Source organism: Nannobrachium achirus (genome assembly GCF_963921795.1).
Source record: "Nannobrachium achirus genome assembly, chromosome: 10".
Lineage (NCBI taxonomy): Eukaryota > Metazoa > Chordata > Actinopteri > Myctophiformes > Myctophidae > Nannobrachium > Nannobrachium achirus.
Window position 1 is genome coordinate 56,081,169 of NC_137819.1, and position 23,395 is coordinate 56,104,563.

Here is a 23,395-nt window from a genome sequence, read left to right on the forward strand (position 1 = left end):
AATTAATCCAAACTGTAGTGTTCATCTCCTCTGTCCTCATCCTCCTTTATTTACTTTAACATTATGACTAATCGCGGCTTGCAGCGATTCCAGTAAGATAATCAAATACGAGTTAATTACCTATACTTGATGATGGTATCGTCATCTGTTGCTATGGGAAACCGTAACGCAGCATAATATACACCAGTACGTGCTGTCGTTATACTTCCTCAATCCTCCTCCTAGTTGGTGAGCTGAAGCCCAGCGGGTATCTGTTAGTGCTGACGCACCACCACCACAGTCGGATTCTAATGGACTGAAAGAAGCGCAGCTGGACAGAAAACTGCTGCAGAGGAGCCAGCCATGCATACAAGTTAACTACACTGTAATACGCAACACACACAGCTCCACACAGAGCCAGTTCGGGATTAGTTATTACACTAGCTGGTGCAGTCCGAAGAAAGAGAGATTTGGAGAAAAACATAGAAGACAAAGAAGACTAGACTAGCCAGGACAACAAGGACAGTCACACACTGTCAGTCAGTCTCAACAGGAGGGAGTGGAAAACTAAACCGTAAACAACTAAATTACAAAAACAGCTGCACATGGGCCCCTACACAAAATATTAATTTGTTGAAGGGTAGGCTACACCTGGGCCTACTTGCCAATAAGGCACACATATTGCTGGCATATTAGGCGATAATAAATCTTAGTTTATAGTAAGTGAATATAAATTCCCACTGTTTTTTTGTTGTTTTTTTCTACACAGCTTGCCTTTTATTTATTTCTCCAACTGCCAGATCAGGTTTATTTCCCTCTTTCATGTTAATGGCTTATTTTTTTCCAGCACACGTCATTTCTGGTGTCCAACATCATTTGGTAGAGGCATCCAGCTACATACTGTCTTCTTGAACATTTTCAAACAGCTCAAACATGTTCATGTCAAGGACCCCCAAATGGGTATGTAATAGGCCACAGACCCCTATTTGAAAATGCTTTATGCCAAGGACCACCATAAGAGAGGACTGTCTATTACAGAATTTTTCAATCGTCTTCTAGGTGGTGAGATAACCGTGGAGAGTGATCATAATTGGTATTCTTTCATTGGGCAACATCTATCCGGTTAAATAGTGAAATTAAAGCTACAATCCAAGACTTAACCAATCTGTATGGTAATTGTAATACAATATAATTAGCACGTATCCCTACTCTTCCATTGAGACTGCAGTGCCACCTTTACTGTAGAATGGACATTGTTTCAATTAACACTGTTCTTGAAGACATTCGTTGTAATGTTCAAGCTGCTTTGGCTCTGTGATTGCTGAACACCACATTTATATCAGTAATTGATCACATGCCTCACTTCAAAGCATTTATCCTGCACATGAAGCGTGCATGATGTAACATAAGAAAGAAAACCCTAAACTACTCAGAAACGGTTCCAACATTTCACTTTTCTTCATCAAGTGCTGGATTTTGGAATTATTTGCCATGACTTCTCCATCACTGTATTCAAACATTTCACTGGTGACGGAAAAAAAAATGTTCACCCCGTGACCATAAGGTCAAAAAGTTCCATTGTCTTGTTCACTTTAGTGGTCCAATCTCTTCATCAGTTTCAGCTCTGATATGATCTAGTCAGTGAAATCCGGTGAATGTCTGTTTCTAAATTACTGCTGTCTGAGTCCCTGCAGTGCCATCAGCTGGTCCTCAATAGTCTTCAACTCCTGCTCCAAAGCTGCAATCTGAAAAGGCACAAGTTTAGAATGAGAAAATATCCTAGGTTTTATGTATCAATTTATCTAGCAATTTTAAACAACTTTTAGAAACTTAAGTGTTTGTAAGCTCGCTGGCTGCAACACAACATGTGTTCTGTTTGTTGTGATTGTTGTAAGTACAGTATGTGAGGATAATGATAATGTTAATAAGGCCTTGGAGAGTTGATCCCCAGACGCCGCTCCAGGCCAGTCCCCTTTGTTCACCTTGTTATCTGTGTCCTGCCTCACACGCTCTGGGACATTCTCCAAGTATCTTGGGACTCGGGTTCGAGAGAGGAATTCCTCCAGCTTGGGAAGGAGCCTCTCTTTGCGCTGGGACAGCCGAAGGATGTGTTTGTCAACATTCATTACCGTCTAGTGGAGGACAGACAGTACAGTACAGACAAAAAACATTCAATTCAATTCAATGGGCTTTATTGTGAGAGAAACATGAGAAAACATACGTTTACATTGCCGAAGCAGAAGTGTACACAGTACAATACAATCAATCAAAATATTACAATCAAAATAAAATATGTACAATTTGAAGGGATGGAACAGTTTTCATGTATGGAGATTACTCGATGCAGACACTGCAAGGATGATCGGTAGTCTAAGGTGGTTGTGTTCCATTTGATATCCTTCTCCTATCACAGCAGCTCACAAATCTTGCTGCTGTGTTTGCACATTGTCGTACTTCACCCAGTAGATAAGGGAGTTTTTCATCATTGGTCATGTTTTCAAACTCTCCTTGTGTGGTTATGATCTGTGGGAAGTATGTGTCTCTGATGTCTTGGTACAGTGGGCAGGCCAAGACAAAAACATTCAACTCACCCTCATTGTTGTTGTACTGATTATCAATCTCCCATCTCTCTCAAATCTCAGATAACATTCCAGACAATCACAGAGAGCATTGTACAACACAATCAGTGACTTCAACCCCCAGCTAGCCCAATCTATATACAGTATGTGTTGAAGTGTCCCTGGACCCTGAGCTAGACACTTAACCCCTAACCGCTCCCTGAGTGGGTGCTGTATTAATAGAATTCATGTATTATTAGTATCCTCTGCTCCTAATACAAGGGTGCCTGACTTTCATCAAACATGGAGGGGCAAACGTTTAGGTTGGAGGTATAACCCGTTATTAACCCCCTACCCAAAACAAGGTTTCAATGATATACAACAGAAACCTACAATGCTTGAAGGCAAACAAAGTGCACATCAGCAATAAAATAACTTGCCTGTGCGCTGCCGAACTGCACAGTACAGGAGCAACTATTTATTGATGACCTTCTTCATGGTCATCAGTGACAGAAACGTTGCTTCTTTAAATGAATCGTTGCTCCTGTACCATGCAGTTTGGCAGTGTGCAAGCGTATTTTCTAATGTTGAGATGAAAATAAAACACAAATGTAGGTCTGAAATAGGAAAAACTGGATCATCCAAAAGCCAAGGGTAAACATACTTTCAAGTATCAGCTGCTGATTCACTAGGGTAACCTTTTGTATCTATAATTATAGTTTCTAGTGAGTTTGATTATCCATTTGATAAGAACATAAACGGTTGGAGTTAGTTTGCGCCAGACCAATTGGCTACTTCTCTATGTGGTGAAATGCCTCTACAGCCGTTCACTGACCTACTTCCATGTTACTTTGCATTGAAGCAATAGTAATTGAACTGCATTTGTGAGCGTTACCTGAACGTTAAGGTGTAGCTGACATGAGTGGTCCACCACACCCACTAGGCTTCCTTTAGTGGGAGGAGAGGTGGTGCCGTCAGCCTCCTGTGGACAGTGGAGGTGGAGGCTGGAGGTACGACTTAAGGTCTGAACAGCTGAGCCAAAGTGACGGAGAGTCTGTGCTTGGCTGGGGGAACAGACTGCCCACACTGAGGCACAGAGCAAAGAAAAAAGGACCAATAAGACATTAGAATTTGTTAGAAATGACCTTTTCATGTCTGAAATATATTACGTAAACCAGAAATATATAAGACATGCTCAACTCTTTATATTAATAGCTACAGGGTGCCCCATCCTACCAAAAATGCTAGAATTACACAGTAGAAGAAAGTACAAGAAAAAGGGTTTACTACGTCTACTTAGTCTTGTTATTGAAAATGCTATAACACAAAATGTTTTCGGCTGTAAGGCACACACTGATGAATGGCCGAATGGCAAACATTTTACTTTTGTGTTATGGCATATTGAATAGTTAAACTCACTAAAAAGACCTTTTTGAGTTTGCACCTTTTCCTTATATAGCTGTGTTTTGTTACCCGTGCAGATTTCAAAGGACAAACTTACTATCAGGCTTTTCTTTGGTCATGCCACACTGGGCCCTCAGGGACCTGGCCACTCTGACCACTTCCTGTATGAGGGTAAAATCTGTTTCCTCTTCTGGGAAGTGCCAGTGTGCCTGGAACGATGGAGTGGTTGGAAAACAGAGTCAGACAAAGGAATGGAGGAAGGGAGGGGAAATAACTTGTTTTTTAAATATAAAAATAATAATCCCAGGACCAGGACTCACATTACCAATAACAATGACTGTAAAGATGATGCAAACATGGCCAAAACTATAAACCTCTCTCATATCTGATTATTGTCTTTTATTTCTAAAGTAAGCACACTTTACTATCTCCTACCAGTTGAGAGGACGTTGGGTAAGGCTGCAAACACAAGCTGTCCTTGGCGTTGTCGCCAGCCTTGCTTATGAACGGGCGAAGCCTCTGCCATAGCTCCTCGGTGAGGAAGGGCATGAACGGCGAGAGCAGGGCCAAAGAGACGGACAAACAGTGATACAGAACGCTCCGGGCCACCTGCCTCTCACGCTCGCTGTGCCCTGTACACATCTGGCCGGCTGCCCCGGAGTCCTGCTGACTCAGCACCGGCTTTATGCACTCCTACAACACAAATATGCAGAGAGAGAGAGAGAGAGAGAGAGAGAGAGAGAGAGATGTGGGGGGTTGAGTACAAGATTGTAAATAAATTGCATTTGTTTAGCGTTTTACCAAAAGTCCTTCATGAAGAATGCCTCGCATTCACACTTCACACACAGGGCAGAGGCAGCCATGCAAGGCGCCAACCTGCTCGTCAGGAGCAGTCTGGGGACCGGAGTCTTGCTCAAGGACAAGGACACGTTGCAATATGTAGTGCCAGGGGTTGAGACAGGAACCTTCCGGTTCCCACTTGACCTCTCATTACCTCCTGAGCCACTTCCACACAGAAAGGCTACTAAACTTTGTGAGAGAAAAACCAAAAAACAAGACACGCACGCACGCGCACACACGCACACACGCACACGCACACACACACACACACACATAACCTTTATGCATTTATACTTTGTTGCGTCTCAAAAAACAGCTGATCTACAAGCTGAAGAGGTTGTAAGTCGGCTATTTTCACCAGCAACAAAGTATACCTATGGCTTTACAAAGCCATGTTCTGCGGCAGCAGTTCCTCTCACCAAGTAAACATCGCAGAGATTGTGCACCCAGAAAGAATAGACGGCGGACGTGACTGTATGGAGCTCGTATGCCTCGAAGCCTTGCTCACACTGACGGACAGTGCTGTAGAGTCTGGAACACACCCAGCGGTCCATGCTGCTCATAGGAGACGTCTGGAAGCAAGTGAAAGTAAAAAGGCTACAGTAAACACTTTATGTCTGGCATGCTAAGTGGTCCTCACTGGCAGGTGAATCAGTAGGATACTTTTTACTTTTGAGCCGAACGCGAATGAAAAGAAAAACCTGGAAAAGAAAAACAACAGAAACACACAATTGTGTGTGGGGAGGAATTATTTGGCATAATGACATAAATTGGAAAAAAAAGGGGGGGGGGGGGACCTCCATTACCTCTGCCAGCACCGTCAGCTCTGTCCCGTTGTTAGCCAACACTCCCAGTGTGAATCTCACTGTCTGCCACATCTTATTGCAGAAGTGCCTGCAGCTCAGCACCTGGGACACAGACAGACTGATGTCCTCTCCTGGTGATGAGGCAGACAGATAAATGAACCCACCAACAGTTCCACGCATGGTTCACAATCATATGGCAATTGTTCCAAGCAGATAACATCCCTGATATACTGTATACTGTATATTTGCCGGTGTTATGAAGTTATTTGAAATGAACCAGTAAGACTCCCTAATCGGGAGATAAGCGACCGTCACGTCGCATACACAAACTTTAGAAGGCAATCGTAGCCAATAAGGAGGGACTATGGGAAATGGGTCAGATCCATGTTGATGACATGACTTTAGAGATACTGTGTACCACTTTGCGAGATTTTAGGCCAAAATCTGTAGGAGCAGTGTCAAAAAATATGTTTTGCAAAAATCGGCCTGATGGTGGCGCGAGAAGAGGGCCATGTGATTGTGGAGGTTGTGATTTGCCATCCAAGGAGTGTGTGTGCAAAGTTTGGCATGGATAGGGGCAATGGTGCCGGAGATAAGAGTAGGGGCAAAAGTGTGACGTTACGTGACGGACAGCCGGTGTAGCTTTTCATAGTAACTTGCGACCTGACGGTTGCAATTAAATTACATTCTGGCTTAAGGTTAGAGCACGGGTTCTCACAGTGGGGCCCAGGGACCCCCAGGGGTCCTTGAGAGGTTTCCAGCTAATTTTTTAAGTGTATAGAGGGTATCTGCACATTTCTATAGTGACAATTTAAGGATTTTTTAAATGCCAATGAAATTACAAATTAAACATTGGCCAAATGGCCAAATTGTCAAATATTAGAAGTAAAAATTGTGAAAATAGACGATCTACATGCTCACAACGCCTCGCAACATGCTCACAATAGAACTGTCCTATACAAAATGTAATGCCTCAACTCTTAGTGCTCGTCAGGGTGGGAGGGTCCCCCGTTAAAATATGATTATTTTGGGGGTCGCGCCCAGAAAAGGTTGAGAACCACTGGGTTAGAGTCACTCACCCTGTGCCTTGTAAGAGCATAGAGCAAAGCGCAGGGCATCTGTCCCACACTCTGGTATCCCCTTGGGGAAGTCTTTCCTCTGTCAACAGGGAGATGAGGCAGAGAGAGAGATGGGAGTGGATGTAATGAGTACACTCAGTCAGGCAGAACCACCACAAATTACTGATGGGACAGAGAGAGATAGCAGCAGAAAGCAAGGGGCTAACCTGCGCTTCCATGGCAACTGTGGTCTCCCTTGGGTCAATGTTTCCCTGTCTGACTTTCTCCTGAAGACTCTGGGCCGAGACAGGAAAATAAGCAGACACGTTTTATGAGCAGGTGGTATTTATCTTCTCCTTGAGCGGGGGGCTGAATCACAGCGGATGAGGGCATCAAACGCAGCGTTTCCCTGAGAGCTTTTCTTGTTAGATTTGCTGTAAAGTTCAAGGCACTGATGCATGCTTACCTCCTGCTCTATCCTAGAACAAAGACATTGTCGCTGTCGGGTGGAAACCTTGTATGTCCAAAAACCATTACTTTTCAGGATATGGAGAAAATAACCGGTGTTCATATGGATCCAATGTAGTTAGCTGCTATTGTTAGGTAACATGTCATTGGGTCGAACACCCTTTGGATCGACCACCAAACTCTAACACAACCCCTAATCCTAACCTCAGTAAAACTATGCCTAACTCTAACCCTAACCCTAAACCTAACCTCAGTAACCGTGACGCGGGTGATTATCTAACCTGCCGACGCTCGCGGGTGATTATCTATCCTGCTGTTCAACCCAACGGGAGTTCGACCTATTAATACTTTTCATTGGTTAAATATTTATAGAACCCCCAGACAGACTTAGCCATTCTCACTTTCAAATTAGTTTTCAAAAACATCTAAAACAGATCTATAAGTTCAAAACACATCACACCACATTTTGAGCTTGAGGATCGGCTATTTTAGCTACCGCGCAACACTCGAAAAAGGTCAATCATTTAAATAAAAAATATTTAAATTCAAAAGTAAAAAGTTGTAATATGGAGATACAAGGTTTCTGCCCGACAGCAGCGACATGAAGGATAGGACATTGAAGTCTCAAACAATCCTTAGTGTGTGTTCAGCCTGTAGTTCCATACGGCCCTATCTAAGATATGTCATTTCTGTTGAGCCAAAGTGTTGTGCAACGAACCATAAATCAGCCTTAACGTGAAGCCACCAGCCAGAACAAGCTGATCAATTCACTGACAGTAGCCTCCTTCCAGCAGTCCAACAGGATTTAGTGGCTTGGCCCTTCAATGTGATAAATAATAGTGAGTCATAAAAAGGATGAGCCCACAGGCCACGTACCTCCAGAGAGACGCCAGAAATGATGTCCAAAGGGTCAATGACATTCCCCAACGACTTGCTCATCTTCCTCCCGTGTTTATCTCTCACCAGGGAGTGGAGGAGCACCTGAGAAAGATAAAGAGGCCAAGAGAGAGAGAGAGAGACAAACACAGATGACAGGGAAAGTTTACGATTCAGCGTGTGTGACCTGACCATGTCTGTGTTTCATGTTCTGCTTCAGTGATTTGAATTTGCCATTAAGGCTATGTTCAAAAACAGCCCATTTTTTTTTGACAATCCAGATTGGAATCAGATTGTTTATTCAAGTCTGTACAGAAAAACTAAAAACAAACAAACTTGATTTTGCTAAACTAATTTTAATCACTTTCTTAGCTTGAAATGCAATTCTGATTTCTAAAGATGTGTCTCAGTCGGACAATGTAGCCGATTGATACTCCATGCTACGTACAACGTTTAGTAAGCAGATCTACAACCTCACAAAGCTTTGCCACATATTGTGAACTTTTAGACATGCTATTAGCGAGCAATACTGTTATACGACGAGTTGCATTACTCACGCCTATGTCGTAACCACACCAACCAAAGCAAAGAGATCGCCAATATGTCTGAATACACAATTCCGAGTTCAGATAACTTGTAAATAACAGTGTGTGCGCAGTCAGTCCTAAAGATGATGTATATGATGAGACAAATGTACCTGTTTAAAGGGCAACTGGCCAGTCAGCTCTGTGCCCAGCATAACCATCCGCGCCACCCAGAAGAAAATGAGGTCACTTCCCGTCTCCAAAACAGAGTTAGGGTAGTACATCTGTAGGTCGCTAGTCTATGGGAAATCAAAGTGTAGTTATACAGTGAGCAACATACTCAATGTCAGTCCTTAAGTCAAAGTATAGATCAACGTTTTCAGGCCAAGGACCCCTTAGTCGAGAGAGAGATGAAGCAGGGACCCCCACAACCTTTTCATAGATTCCATATAGTTTCATCGTTTGACAGCACGATCATCAGTGTATTTTGGATTCATGTCAATTTGCGTTTTCAGATATTTAACCACTTGAACTGTCAATACTTAATAAACGTGACCTTTCACCCCGTAATTAGTCGTCTCTTTTCCCCCTCTACACCAAAGCTCTTTGCCAAAAATAGCTGATCTACAAGCTCACAACGCCTCGTAGATCTGCTATTTTTGGCTAAGGTTCTCAGAATATTAACACAGTTAAAGGATATGGTTCAAGTTGTTAATATAAAAAAGGGTAAAATGTTTCTATCACACAAAGATTTGGAGGACCACCTATAGTAACTCTGAGGACCCCCTAGGGGTCCTGGACCCCTTGTTGAAGACCCCTGGTATAGATACTCCTGGTCAAATATTACTCAACTGAAAGTTGCTCTGTCAAGTTTGTACTTGAATTAAAGTACTGGAGAAGGGGAAAAATGTATTCAAAAGTACAAATTGCAAAGTGAAATTTATTTTGAATAATATTCAATAAAAATAAAAATTGCAGATCTACAATAGATCTGTTATTTTCCACCACATCTGAAATAGGTGGAGTAATTTCAAAAGTACAATGTTTGTCTTTGAAATGTAGCAGAGTTAGGTATCCAAAAACTCAAGTAAAGTACACAATCTACTTTGTTACTGTCCACCACAGACGAAGAGACACTCTACAGTATATCTGCGAGGGCTCTTCAGCTGATGAAATGACAACCTGGAGAAAGGCCATTACCTGCTGTGGCCAGCCCAGCATGGCAAAAGGGAAAAGGCCGGATGAGAACCACGTGTCCAACACATCTGAGTCTGGGAGGAGACATAACATAACGAGATGCAACATAATGTCAATGTTCATTTGTGTAATCAATTTTGTACATTTATTTTATCCATCCGTTTTCTTCCTGTTTCTTACTGTAAATGCCTGTTTTATCTTTTGGTAACAGTTAACAAACAGCAAAGCAAATTGTATGAAAACCTTACAAAAATACATGTGTCAGATCATATGAACTGGGAGCTTCTCCCCACCTCAGCAATCCATCTCCCAGAGGTTTTCAACTGGTTGTTCATTTTGTTTTGTTTCATTTTGGAGAAACGTTGGCATTTGTGTGATATGAGAACAGTGAAATTAAAAACATTATCATCTGTAATTGGAGGAGGTTTGTGTTTCAATAACGAAAGTACTTCAAGCTTACAAGAAGAAGATAAGCTCGATGTCCACAGACTCTTTCAAGAGACGACTGTATGAAACAGTCCCTTGTAGTTCTGGATGATGACAGAAAAAGCTAAATGTAATGTACTTTTAGTAAGGATGTATCTCTGTGAAAGTGGTATTGCCACAATGGAATACCTGAAGAATATTAGTATTACATAACAGTATTATGTACAGGACAAGGTTGGAGACAGAAAATGACATGAGACTGTCCCTGACCACTACATAATAGCCAAGAAAAGACAAATATGGACCACCTGTAATCATGCAATGGACCATTTGTGGGCCATGGAAAACGGGGAAATCTCGCTCTTTCGATGGGTCATTCTTTCAACAATGAGAGTCGGCAGGTTAGCTACTCTCCCGCGTCACGGTTACTGTGCTTAGGGTTAGGGTTTGGGTTAGGTTTAGTCATAGAGGTTAACATTCACCCACGTTGGCAGGTTAGCTTTTCACCAGGTCAACATTCACCCGTGTCGAAAGAATGAACCGTCGAACAGATGCTATGTCGCAATATCGACACGCTCCCATGGACAACTACTTGAGAAGCAGCGTACTAAATGACCTGGTGACCTACGATGAGTCAGTTACTGAGAAGTCTCAGGTCAAGAAGTTTCACACAGAAAAGGGAGTTAGAATCTCAAGGAGGGAAAGTGTCATCATTATTAGGAAATGTGGCCTTTTAATGGCATGTGTTTGCTCACTCATAAATGTTACAAATCAGTGGTTTGTTGTCAACCTTTTCTGAGCTTTTGGGGCACTAGCATGTTTAGAGCAATCTTCAATGGCCACCTCAACCCACCTTTAACTAATCTTAGCCTACATATCCCCACCCAATACAACACTGGTCCCCATGTTGAATCTTTAATCAGGGTGGTGGTCCCTGGGATAGACTCCCGCACTCTGGCTGATACCGACAATAAGCCTCTATGACCTACTTACTTAATCACTCACACTCACCTATATAAGACATTATTAAACATAATCAAGGGTAAAATAAGCAATTGGTGGTGACAGGTTCAGATGAGGAACCCACCCTGAGTCAAGGTCACAGAGTCGGCCGGAACTCCATATTTGACAGCAGCTCTCTGTCTGGCCTCCTCCTGGCTCCGGCCCCACACCCAGCGCTCCTACCAGGGACAACACAACACAGACACAGTGTGGGTTATCAGTTATCACACCCACCGCTCCAAGCAGGGCCAACACACAGGGGTGTCGCACCAAATTCTGGGCCCTGGGTACAAGGATTCACTGCGGGCCCCCCATGAATGTTCTTCATTGGGGGAAGGGGTTTAACCCATTATTTACACTGGGAACGCATTATTTTGTGCTTTAACTATTGGAAAATAGCAGATCTACAAGCTCACAGCGTGGCACCGAGTGCCGCTCTGCAAGCTTGTAAATCTGCTATTTTTCTTCTTTGAATATTTCAAATCCTTCTATGGTTTTTTGAAAAACCTATGTTTGTGGTGCTCAAACCTTTTCATGTGAAGGACCTCCAAAATGATAAGTATTTGGCCACGGACCCCCATCTCAAAACATTTAGTTCCAGGGACCCCCCAGAAGCAGAATTTGAGTTACAAACGTTCGCTTAAAAAAACACATATATTCAAAGATTTGCACACATTTTCACGACTTTTCAAAAAATAGCAGATCTACAAGCTCGCAGCGCGGCACTCGGTGCCGCAATGTGAGCTTGTATATCTGCTATTTTTCAATAGCTAAAGTATAATTAAGGCCCCTCCACCTTGGGCCCTAGTAACTCAGTCCCACTCCCCCCACCCCCTTGTGAGTGACGCCCCTGCCAACACAAAACAGACGCAGTGTGGGTTATCACACCCGGCGCTGCTACCAGGGACAACACTAAACAGACACAATGTGGGTTATCACACCCGCTCCGCTCCTGCCAGGGAGAACACACAACAGAGACCGTGTGTGGGTTATGCCATTATAACAACAGTGGAAGACTGAACCAGCTCTTCAGAGAACGTGTTCTCTTTCAAGACAGAGGCTTTTCAATACAGAAATGAACAGTAACATAATATCAAAGCTCTTTTGTAGTTTTATATTATGTGTTATCCTTTACCTTAGGGTGACCATATTTTCAGCCGCTCAAACTGGTACGCAAACCACTGTTGCTTAAAACCGGGACCCTCAAAGCAATGCGCACGTTACCGCGCACGCCCATTCTCTAACGTTTGTGCACGCGCACACATGCACCACAGGGTTGCATGCAGGCAGTGAGTGATTGACAAAAAGCCTCAGTGTTGAATTCAGACACGCAATGAATTTGTTCATGTTTTCTGATTGGTTAGGTGAGCATGTTTTCGTGAGAAGAACATGATAAATGCCTATGCAACCACTAAAAACAGCTACTATTATTTTATTTCTGGCGAAAACCGGGACAATTTTGCAGTGAATGTTGAAAACCGGGACATATTAGTGTTTTAGAGATATTTGTCGGGACACTGGGACACGCAGCTTGAAAACGGGACTGTCCCGGGTAAAACGGGACTGTCCTGGGTAAACCGGGACGTCTGGTCACCCTACTTTACCTAGATATATTTTTGGGTGACCTAAGGGTGAATATTATTTTGTAGCTACTTGTCTGTCTGTCTATTACAACGCAACGATAATTGGTTCTAACAAGTCACAATCCTCATTCTGTAGGTGTGAATGTATTTGGCAAAATAAAGAATTCCGGATTCTATCCTTCAGGGCATTTTTATTCAAGAGAACCGTCAACAAATGGTGTCTGTGTTTTGAAAGTTTACAAACCTAACTGTCCATTTGTGGATCGATTAAAGTACATTCTTGATACACACAAGCCTGACCTCTTGGCTGTTAGGAGAGTTGGGAAGTGTCACTTGATAAGCAGGAATCTGATGGCCCCACCAAAGCTGCCTGGAAATGCACCAATCGCTGAGAGGGGGGAGAACAAACAGAGGTGCATTGTTGACATCCCATAAGTCATAACAACGAGTCTTTTATCTCATCTTGACACCAGGCAAATAAAAGAAAACAGAGACACCGATAACGATAGATGGCTGCTGTCCCAAATCTCAGAGCCTGTCAGTGTCACTCAGTACTGATGTCAGTCAAGCTAGGATGAGAACACAAGACATCACTGTTTGCGACCGAAGGTCGCAGTTTACCATGAGAAATGTCATAGCTTGTCCGCGTGTAGACGTGTGTGTACACATTTTTACAGTCTATCACAGGTGATATCACAGGTGGCATCACCGATGTGAAAGTCCATATATGGGTTTTCCCCAGAATCCCCTTTTATGCCCATATATGAAGATCCCTGATGTCATCGATCACTGGCCAGATGTCCAAGACATGGCCCATATCTGTGTGGCTGATTCAGATAGGAATCTCCATGTATGGGCAATAAAATATTAAATATATTGAATGTTGTGATGTCATGGGAACCACTCTAACAGAATCCATTTTATAGATAACATTTCTCGAAGCTGTATTTCAATTGTACACAACCTTTGCTGCCTAACTCTGTCTCTCATTACTGCCAGAAGTTATGGCTTTGGGGGGTCTTTATCATGATAACGTTTGGAAACCGCAGTCACAGAGGATCCAGTGTATTTCTTCAAGAATCGTGTGAAGCATAACAGGGTACCTGATGTTGGACAGCCAGTTCTTCCAGGTTTTAGTGTAGAAGTGGGGGATGATCTCCAACTGGCCGTCCTCCACTGCCTGAGGCAGAGAAAGTGAGAGTTGAGCATGGTATTCGAGTCCACAATCCACATCATTCACAACTTCAATGGCTACATAGATAAAGGCTGACCTAGAAAGCACAACGTCACAATGATCAACTCCAATTACCTGGATGGCCCGTTTAGCCATTTGATCACAGCGCACAAACCACTGCTTCTTCAACAGAGGCTCAATGATGTCCCCCGAACGACTGAAAGGATGGATGGATGGATGGATGGATGGAAGGGAGGGAGGAAGGGAAAGTAGGTTATTAGAAAATAAAAGACAAAGAGCTTTATGGGGATATAGTGGGTGTGGCCACTATTGTCAAGTATCAGGAAGGGACAGAGGAGCCAAATACTGTATAACAAAGAACATGACAATCGTCAGCTGATATTGGGAACACGAAGACCAGGTCTATTGTCAACTGAAATTCGCAACATGATCACATTTCTTGTGACATCATTAGAAAGGTCACTTGAGAGCTTCCTCAGTGAATAATGGCATACATGAAATAATACAACATTTCTCTTTTCCATTCACTGTTTGTCTTTTTGAATTTCCCTTCAGGGGAAGGTGTAGTCACCTTAGCTGGAGTCCATGGACCAGCAATGGTGACTACATTACCCATGATGCAACTTGGCACCACCGTGCAGCTGGAAGCCCCTTTCCCAATAATGAGGTGTAAAGAAGCTACAAATTCCCAGCAGCACAGAAGATGTATACTGTATACATATAATCTCCACAGTACCCCCTTCTGTTCCTGAGTTCCATGGTGTTAAAAAAGAAAGAAAGGTGTTTCTGATAAACATTGTCACACCGAAGTTGACCTTTCGGATATAATTAGCTTATGAATTCTTTAGTTATGGCCTAAAACGTATTTTGTGAGATCACCTTTGACCACCAAAATCAAATCAAATCATTCAGGAGTCCAGCTGGACATTTGTGCCAGTTGTAATGAAATTCCCTTCAGGCGGCCGTGAGGTTATACAGTGACCTTGACCTTTCAATAATTTACAGCTTGATAAATGTACATTGAAAGGCTCTTTTAAAAGATGGGCTGCCTTTCTTTGGCTACAGTATGCAGAGAGAATGACCTTCCTGGTTGTCCCCAAATAGAATTCAATTATATTTACTTATTTGTATTTATTTATTTTTATTCTGACCTGAAGGTTGAGGCTATTGTGTCAAATATAAACCAAGCAGAATGTTTGTGTTCCTTGTCTCGACATGTTGTTTTTTCTACTGCACAATTATAATATACTGTATGACAGTGTCACTGCCAGTGTGCTTAAATGCCCCTTAACTGGAAAAGCATTAACAGGCCGAATACTGGCCAATGGCTGAGAGAAATGTCATCTTCTCTAACAACGGAAAGGATCACTTGTACTCAGGCACGTGCACACATAGACATCAAATGGGGCTTTAGCCCTTTTATCTGCCTGTAAAAAGTGCCATCTCCAGACAATGAATGCAGTTTTTACTGTGGTGAAAGAAATGCAAATGTCCTCTTTCCATGCCATAAGGCAGCATTCATGAGAATTACCTTGTCCAAACTGACCTGAACTTGATGCAGCATCTTATTTGCCCTCTCTGTATATAAATCCATGCCGTTAGGTCACATCTCCGGTATTCACTCGCTTATGCTAAGTTCAGTGTGGTATCAAGCACCGAAAATAGCCGACCTCCAAGCTTAGCGCGATGCGTTGTGAGCTTGGAGGTCTGCTATTTCCGATATTATAATAATCTCAGCCCCTGCCTCTCTAACATTCTCTGCACGTCCCTGCTTGTACTGTCAGGGGAAAATAAGATATCTTTAAAGAGTTTGTCGACCATTTGTGGAATATGTTGAGCAAAGTGATGTGGGTGATAATACGGGTATATATTGGTCACAGGCCGGTGTCGGTATTTGTATTTTTGAGTGTTGTTGGAGAGCTTTTGCTTGCTTTTTTAATTTGAATTAATACACAAAATGCATTGAAAAATTACTAGCAATTTTATATTAGCACATGTACATGTAAGTGGAATGACACTTTGCCATACCTGCAGACAGGCAAAGACATGGCATGATCCTGCTTCCCCCTGAATAACTTTTTCTCTACAAGGGCATTCAGGACTCGTTCTCTGGCATCAAAGCGCTTCAACCCCTGAAAAAAAGAGAACACATTTATGAATAAGCCATTGGATATATTGGACAACATTGGTAAATTAAACCCTATTAAGCCATCAGTCGTTCTTAACGCCCTTCAAGTCAAGCCAAATTTAGTCATAAAGCACATTTAAAAACATCTGTCACTGACCAAAGTGCTGCACAAAATCACAGAATACAGAAGTCAATGACAAACAAGGACTTACTGCTCAAGTACTGCAATAGTAAATTCCCAAATCCTTATGCTGACCAAACACGTCTAAATGTATTATAACAGTATACTGCCAAGAGTGCAAAACCAGCTGCAAGCAATAACTATGTAATGTTATGTTATGTAAGAATATATAAGTAAGAGCTTAAAAAAGAGGTGGCTCTGTATTGTGAAATGAGTGCACATAGTACTGATATAGTCAATTAAAAAGATAATTGCACTAATGGTTTGTCTTTGTCACAAAATCCCACGGCACACCACCTGGGAACCACTGCACTACATAACTGTAATGAATCACAGATCAATCATTTTCTTAAGTAAACGTCTGTCAGATCAGAGACAATGGTACATTTCTCTGGGATTGCAGCATGCACCTCCAACCACTGGCCACAAAGAGGGGTCATTGTCCCATCTCCTCCAATCACAGTAAGACGTGGTAGCGAGTGCCTCTGGGAGAGCAGGAAGTCAGTGTGGTCATGAGCTGGAGTAACCTTTACTGCCCCTGTGACCATACACACACAGAGCCAAAATAAGAAAAGGACACAGGCTAAACAGCTAGGTCTATCTCTCAAGATATACATGTTTTTAAACCATGTAAAAAGAACAATAACATATTTATTACAAATGATAATCAGCTCATGGGTATGCAGTGATATTATGTTAAAATATCTCCTTTAGTTATATTACCCGTGCCAAGCTCCATGTTCACCACTGGATCAGTGACAATAGGTATGAGTCTGTCGATGAAAGGGTGTCTACACTGCTTGCCATGAATATCCTAGAAGAAAATGATGACAGGAGAAAATAAGTAATAGGGCATATGATTCTAGACACAACATATGAGCTTGTTCTTCTCAGTGAGTAAAAAAACAAACAATCATGAATGCAAGCGATGTTGTCATTTTGTACGAGCCTGGTATCGAGGATCATCTGGATGCACAGCGATGGCCACGTCTCCCAGCATGGTCTCAGGACGGGTGGTTGACACGGCCACCTCTCCACCTGACAACAAACACCACGTTAACACCTTCACAAACAGGGAAACTACGCAGAATTCAGAAGAGAATATCCATATTTCTTTTAAATTTGTTATGTCTGTTTACAATTTAGATATTTGGTAGATGTTTTTTAAATTACATGTATGGTCATTAAGGATAGGCAAGTGCTACGGTAAGTGCTATGGGGCCGTGACATCATTTTGTAGTCAGACCTCCAAGCAGATTTATTATCAATATCTGTCCCTCGCTATTTCAACAGATCCGAGACAAAAATAACGACTAAAGTATAATTCTACCACTTTCTTTTCAACAACAAAGAGAAGAAAAATTTGTAAATAGTAAAAATTGTAAAAAGATTCACGGGCGCTGGGGGCAGTTGGCCCCAAAAGTTCTCCTCTGCCTACAAAATGTCAGACTTAACAGCCCCATAATGGGCCAAGGTGGAGTCTGAAGATGTGAGTCTTCAAACCACGGAGGAACCTAGGGAGTGAGTCTGCAGTTCTAAGTGCAACAGAGAGTCTATTCCACAGTTTGGGGGCCAGGAGGGCGAAGAGTCTAGGACGAGTGGATCGTTGTCCTGGGATTTTGACTAATTTCTTTTCTTCATAAATTCATGCCTTAGAGAAGACAGCCAATCTACAGCATTGCTATGTGCAAGCTCGTAGATCTACTATTTTTGCCTATTTTCAAAAACAAAAACCTTTAAAGTCAAAGTGGTTAATTCTCTCTGTGGGTTTTATGAATATTTAATCAATGAAAAGTATTAATAAGATCTTGTGACTAAATAACAACTACAATGGATGCTTTGGAACACAGGTTCTTTTTTTTCTTTCCATGAAAAGTAAGGGCTTTGTAAATACTCAGTGTCCACCTGATGGCAACTAATAGATCACATCATTTAGGCCAGTTAGGATGACTCACCACCGCCCTCTATAGGATACACAAAGGTCACCATAGATCCAAATTCCACCTTCTTCTCATAACCAGGAACAGACAGCATAGTCCTCCCAGACAGCTCCTTTGACTCAACCTAAGATCAAAATTGCAACTTTAAAATGAAATTCATTAGCTGCTCAAACCCACAAGCTATGAGATGATGAATATCAATGACACAACGAATACCTCAGTACAGCAAAGTAGACAGAGCAAAAATGCACAATATTCCTGCCTAACTAAGACTATGAAAACACAGACTGCACTCTGGACCATTCTGTTTTATCTTTGCTGTCGGGCAGAAACCTCCTAACTCCAAAATGTTCATTTCGGGAAAATGAGCTCAAGTGGATTTAGGAGGTTTTGACCGAAGGGCTTTTTACTACTTTTCATTGGTTCAATATTATTTGAACCAACACACAGACGTAAAGGTTGTTCAATAGCAGCACATATTTATGAAAAAAAGAGAGGGCCAATCGGGTGGAGTTAGCTGGCTTGGCAGAAAGTGTGGAGTTAGGAGGTTTTGTCCCAAGCACTTTGTATTACTTTCCATTGGTTCAATATTATTTTAACCAACACTCAGATGTAAAGGGTGTTCAATAGCCCTAATTTATGCCACAAAATCAAAAACCTCAACAATGGAGTCAAGAGGTTTTGGCCAGACAGTGACGATATTCAAGATGAACAAAAAACAAAGACAGCCAAACATCTTTTGGTGCAAAAACATTGCCCAAGTCCCTGCATAAGAGACAAACGAAGATAAAAGATGAGATACCTCTATGTCAGAGATGGCAGACTCAAGAGCACAGCTCCAGTTGACCAGTCCCTCTGAGCGGTAGATCAGGCCAGAGTCACAGAGCCTCACAAAGGCCTCAGTCACAGCACTGCTGAATCCCTGAAACACACCAACACAATACCACCACCACACCCCTTCCATTAGGCACAGCTAGGAGTGCTACAGTTTATCAAACAAATCGATGTAATCGATTATAACAAACTATTATTTTATTAACAAAATAATGGATTTGCAAATATAGTAAAAATAGTGGATCTATCTAAAATAGGTCTCAAGTGGTTAATCTGACTAACCGATTTAGTCTATTATAATCAACACATTGATTTGTTGATGTATTAAAGAAATATATATATTATAATTATAGTTCCATCCAAATGGCATGCAAAAAATAATGCAATACATGGACTCATTTGAATAAATGGACTACCTAAACATAGAACATACTGTATGCCTAGTTAAGTAAAGCACAAACACTAGTGATAATAAAAACAATTCTGGTGACTGACAGGCTGACAGCATGAAAAATGGCAGTCAATTTCACAAAACCTTTTCCAGCCCTGTTTACAGTAATAACATTTCCACCTCAAGTGAGTTCTTTGCAATTATAGATTTATTTAACCCATACAGTATGGTACTATGTTTCTGTTTCCCTTCAGCCCTTTTCTACTTTTAACATAATTGGCATAAAAACAAACTGTAAGTCTCAGTCAAACATAGTTCTACTATTGTTGTATACCAGTGGTTCTCAACCTTTTCAGGCCGCGACCCCCAAAATAATCATATTTTAACTGGGGACCCCCCACCCTGACGAGCACTATGAGTTGAGGCATTACATTTTGTATATCACGGTTCTATTGTGAAAATAGCAGATCTACATGCTCACAACGCCTCGCAACGCGAGGCGTTGTGAGCATGTAGATCGGCTATTTTCACAATTTCTATCTCTAATATTTGACAATTTGGCCAATGTTTAATCATTTTAGAAGTATAAAAAAGTCCTTAAATTGTCGCTTTAGAAATGTGCATAAACTTTATGTTGGTTTGTTCACTGTTGAGTGAGAAAACAATGTTGCACCTTAAGTTATTCATTTTGGGACCCCCCAAAATAATTTGTGGACCCCCCTGGGGGTCCCGACCCACAGGTTGAGAACCACTGTTGTATACGACTGCTGACTTACCGAGTCCATAGTGAAGCAGGCTCTGCTCCAGTCCAGAGAAGAACCAAGCTTCCTCAGCTGGTAATAGATCTCATCTCCTTTACTGTAAACACACAGGCGCAAAGCCCCATGAGAGAGTGTCCATAGATACCATACCACAGACTGTATGACCAAGAACAAGCACACTGTACTCACTCATTCTTCCATTTCCACACCTCCTGTAAAAAGTCATCCCTGCTGAGATCTCGTCTCCGTTTCCCTTGTTCCCTGAGCAATCTCCTTTCTACCACGGTCTGATAGAAACACAAAAGACAAATAACACATGCACACATTCTTGACGTTTTAGTCACATTTTATCACTGAAATCTCAGTTGACAAACATTGGTTTAATAAGTATTTCTATAATATGGTTGGCTAGGTCAGTGTGAATAATAGACTCAGTACCTGTGTAGCGATTCCTGCATGGTCACAACCAGGTACCCAGAGCACTCTGTAACCTTGCATTCTCCTCCTGAGAGTAAAATAGTAAATTACCATCTGTTTGTTGAAAAGTTTGCACGATCTCAGTCAGTTCTGGACCACATGTTTCATATTTCACCCACAGATTATTCTCAAGCAAAGAGATTACACCATTAAGACTCAGATAAGATAAGCGACCGTCAGGTCACCTGTATACACAAATAGGCCTCTAAGTGCCATTGGTTCAAATATGTGTTTGAAAAAATCAGCCTGATGGTGATTTTAGGGCAAATCTGTAAGCAGTGTCCAAAAATGTGTTTTGCTAAAATCGGCCTCATGGTGGCGCTAGAAGAGGGCCATGTGAGAAATGAAGGGTGGAGGTTGTGGTTTGGCAGCCAAGGAGTGTGTGTGTGTGCAAATTTGGCATGGATATATGAGTAGGGGAAAAGTGTGACGTGACTGACTGACTGACTGACAGACTGTCAGACAGCCAGTGGAGGTTTTGATAGTAAGTACAATAATGTAAACTGTAGTTACCATCGAACCAAGGCGTCTTCTATAGCTACAGTCAGGGCATGGCCAAGATGCAGAGTACCAGTAACATTTGGTGGAGGGATGCACAGAGTGAAGGATTGATCCACAGCATGTTCTTGTTCTTCCTAAAGATATACAAAGGTCTACATCTTACAATGCCACATTATGGTAATTTGCAATGACATTTATTGAAGGCAGAAAGAAATCTGTGGTATCAACACTGTTATGAAACTATTGCAGTGAAAACTAATTATGAAATCACAGTATTCAAGGGAAATTCTCTAATTTCTTACATTGATTTCTGGCCTGAAGAATCCCTCCTTCTCCCACCACTGATACCAGCTTGCTTCCACATATTCCGGGCTGTAGGTTGGAGGGAAGGGCACTGTCGTGTCTATCAGCGATGCAAAGATACTTCTGTCAGGACCACTCTCATCAAAATAAAACATTTAAATGGCATGGATAAAACATTGTAACCCTAAAGGATTATTTTCGACAGTATGGCTCTGCTCTCCCTGCCCTTCATGGCAGAGAGAACATCAAGCAAAGACCCACCGGGTACTACGGAACAGAGCAGCAGCAACAATGACATCAAATAATGACATTAGTAAGTATATACGAGCATAGGAAATATGGTGCTGGAGTAGAGGTGGGTTTAACAAAGAGCGTGCGGGCTTGCTCCAATCACAGACTGACAGCTGAGCATCAGTGGAGGACTTGACAGGAATCAGTTGACGCTAAGTGGGTGAGGTAAAGACTTGACTAATTATGTCCAGCCAACACTAACGCTGTGACAATAGCAGATACACAAGCTACAGTACAGGAGATTTGGTCAAGAGGGGGAAATTACAGGGCCTAGTATAGACCCCTGGGGGGCCCTGGTCAACGAAGTATATCATTTTTAAGTGGTTATATAACAAGCCATACATAAAGTGTCCACAATCTGGAAAGAATTAGCAAATAAGTGCAAGTGGTATATTACCCTTCTTTGCCCCAGGAGCAGTTGAGACAGTGTATGAAATCCTTTCTTTATCGCTCCATTTCATACCTTGGTCTTCCACACTCTGTAAAGGAGACCAACCTAATTGTATCAGCTTAAAGTATGAAAACAGCCCAATCTCCAGCCCCAAAAATTTACAGAGCGTGATCTCATGATCGATGAAAACGTGCATACTTGTTTATTGGCTAATATGGCCATCTCCTTCTCTCGTTTCCTCTTCAGCTTCTCTGCCTTCGTCCGCAGAGGCTGTGGTGGCGACGAGGAGGGAGAGGAGCACTGTCTGCACGACCATACCCTCCATGGTGACGTTCTCCTCTCTGTGGACCTCACAGAGAGGCGACAAACGCTCCTCCACATTCTCTCAACACCAGGAGACAAGAGGCTGGGTTAGAGTTACTGTTCAAAACGACAAAACATTGTCATGCCTTTATGAAATGAAGCTGACACTGTGTAGGCTAAGCCACCGGTTCTTAATCTTTTCAGGCCACGACCTCCAAAATAATCATGGGGACCCCCCCCCCCCCCCCCCCCCCCACCCCACCCTGACGAGCACTGAGTTGAGGCATTACAATTTATATAACACAAATCTATTGTGAAAATAGAAAATCTGCATGCTCATGTTGTGAGCATGTAGATCTGCTATTTTCACAATTTCTGCCTCTAATATGTGACAATTTGACCAATGTTTAATTTGTCATTTTAGAGGTATTAACAAGTCCTTAAATTGTCACTAGAAATGTGCAGATACCCTCTATACACTTAAACTTTATGTTGGTTTGTTTACTGTTGAGAGAGAAAACAATGTTGCACATTAATTTAATCACTGGGGACCTCCCAAAATAATTTGGGGACCCCTCTGGAGGGTCTCGAACCACAGGTTGAGAACCACTGGAGTGTAGGCTAAGCATTATGAACCCTGTAAACCTTTTTGTATTTAGGATGGCAGTCCCATTGTCCAAAATACAAAAACGTACACAGGGTTCCGAAAGGGTCTATAAGAAATATATTGATGAACATGAACAGATGAGTAATATTTTCAACTTACTGTCTGTGACGTTAATTTCAATATATTATCCTGGACCTGTGGGCAGACATGCTCGCTACGACCTTTCCACTATTATAAAACCTCCTGAAAAGCTGAGCCAAGAAAAGCATTTAAATAATCTCTCTCACATGTTACATCACATTTAGTTAGATCTTAGATCTATCTTTAGTTAGAAATCATCGTAGGGACCGTAATATGTGTTTGCTGCTGAA

General features: G+C 42.1%; 1 protein-coding gene across 3 annotated transcripts; it reads right to left on the reverse strand.

The window, feature by feature from the left end:
* Positions 1-1,459: 1,459 nt before the first annotated feature.
* Positions 1,460-23,321, reverse strand: vars2 (valyl-tRNA synthetase 2, mitochondrial). Of its 3 annotated transcripts, XM_080734922.1 has the most exons (30): positions 23,184-23,321; positions 22,313-22,520; positions 22,121-22,202; positions 21,432-21,532; positions 21,142-21,263; positions 20,590-20,656; positions 20,341-20,438; positions 20,167-20,248; positions 18,968-19,087; positions 18,181-18,289; positions 17,175-17,263; positions 16,949-17,039; positions 16,636-16,763; positions 15,945-16,048; positions 14,031-14,112; positions 13,825-13,901; positions 13,022-13,109; positions 11,224-11,317; positions 9,714-9,784; positions 8,687-8,812; positions 7,990-8,094; positions 6,873-6,941; positions 6,667-6,745; positions 5,588-5,718; positions 5,201-5,353; positions 4,377-4,634; positions 4,039-4,150; positions 3,433-3,623; positions 1,962-2,111; positions 1,460-1,724 (listed from the first exon to the last, which is right to left on the reverse strand). In XM_080734922.1, the coding sequence occupies exons 2-30, from the start codon at positions 22,493-22,495 to the stop codon at positions 1,650-1,652; spliced, it is 3,237 nt and encodes a 1,078-aa protein (XP_080591048.1). In that variant the 5' UTR covers positions 22,496-22,520; positions 23,184-23,321; the 3' UTR covers positions 1,460-1,649. The 3 variants fall into 3 exon arrangements, with proteins under 3 accessions (XP_080591048.1, XP_080591047.1, XP_080591046.1); XM_080734921.1 differs by having other exon boundaries at positions 13,825-14,112; positions 22,313-22,498; XM_080734920.1 differs by having other exon boundaries at positions 13,825-14,112.
* Between the last annotated feature and the right edge of the window lie 74 nt (positions 23,322-23,395).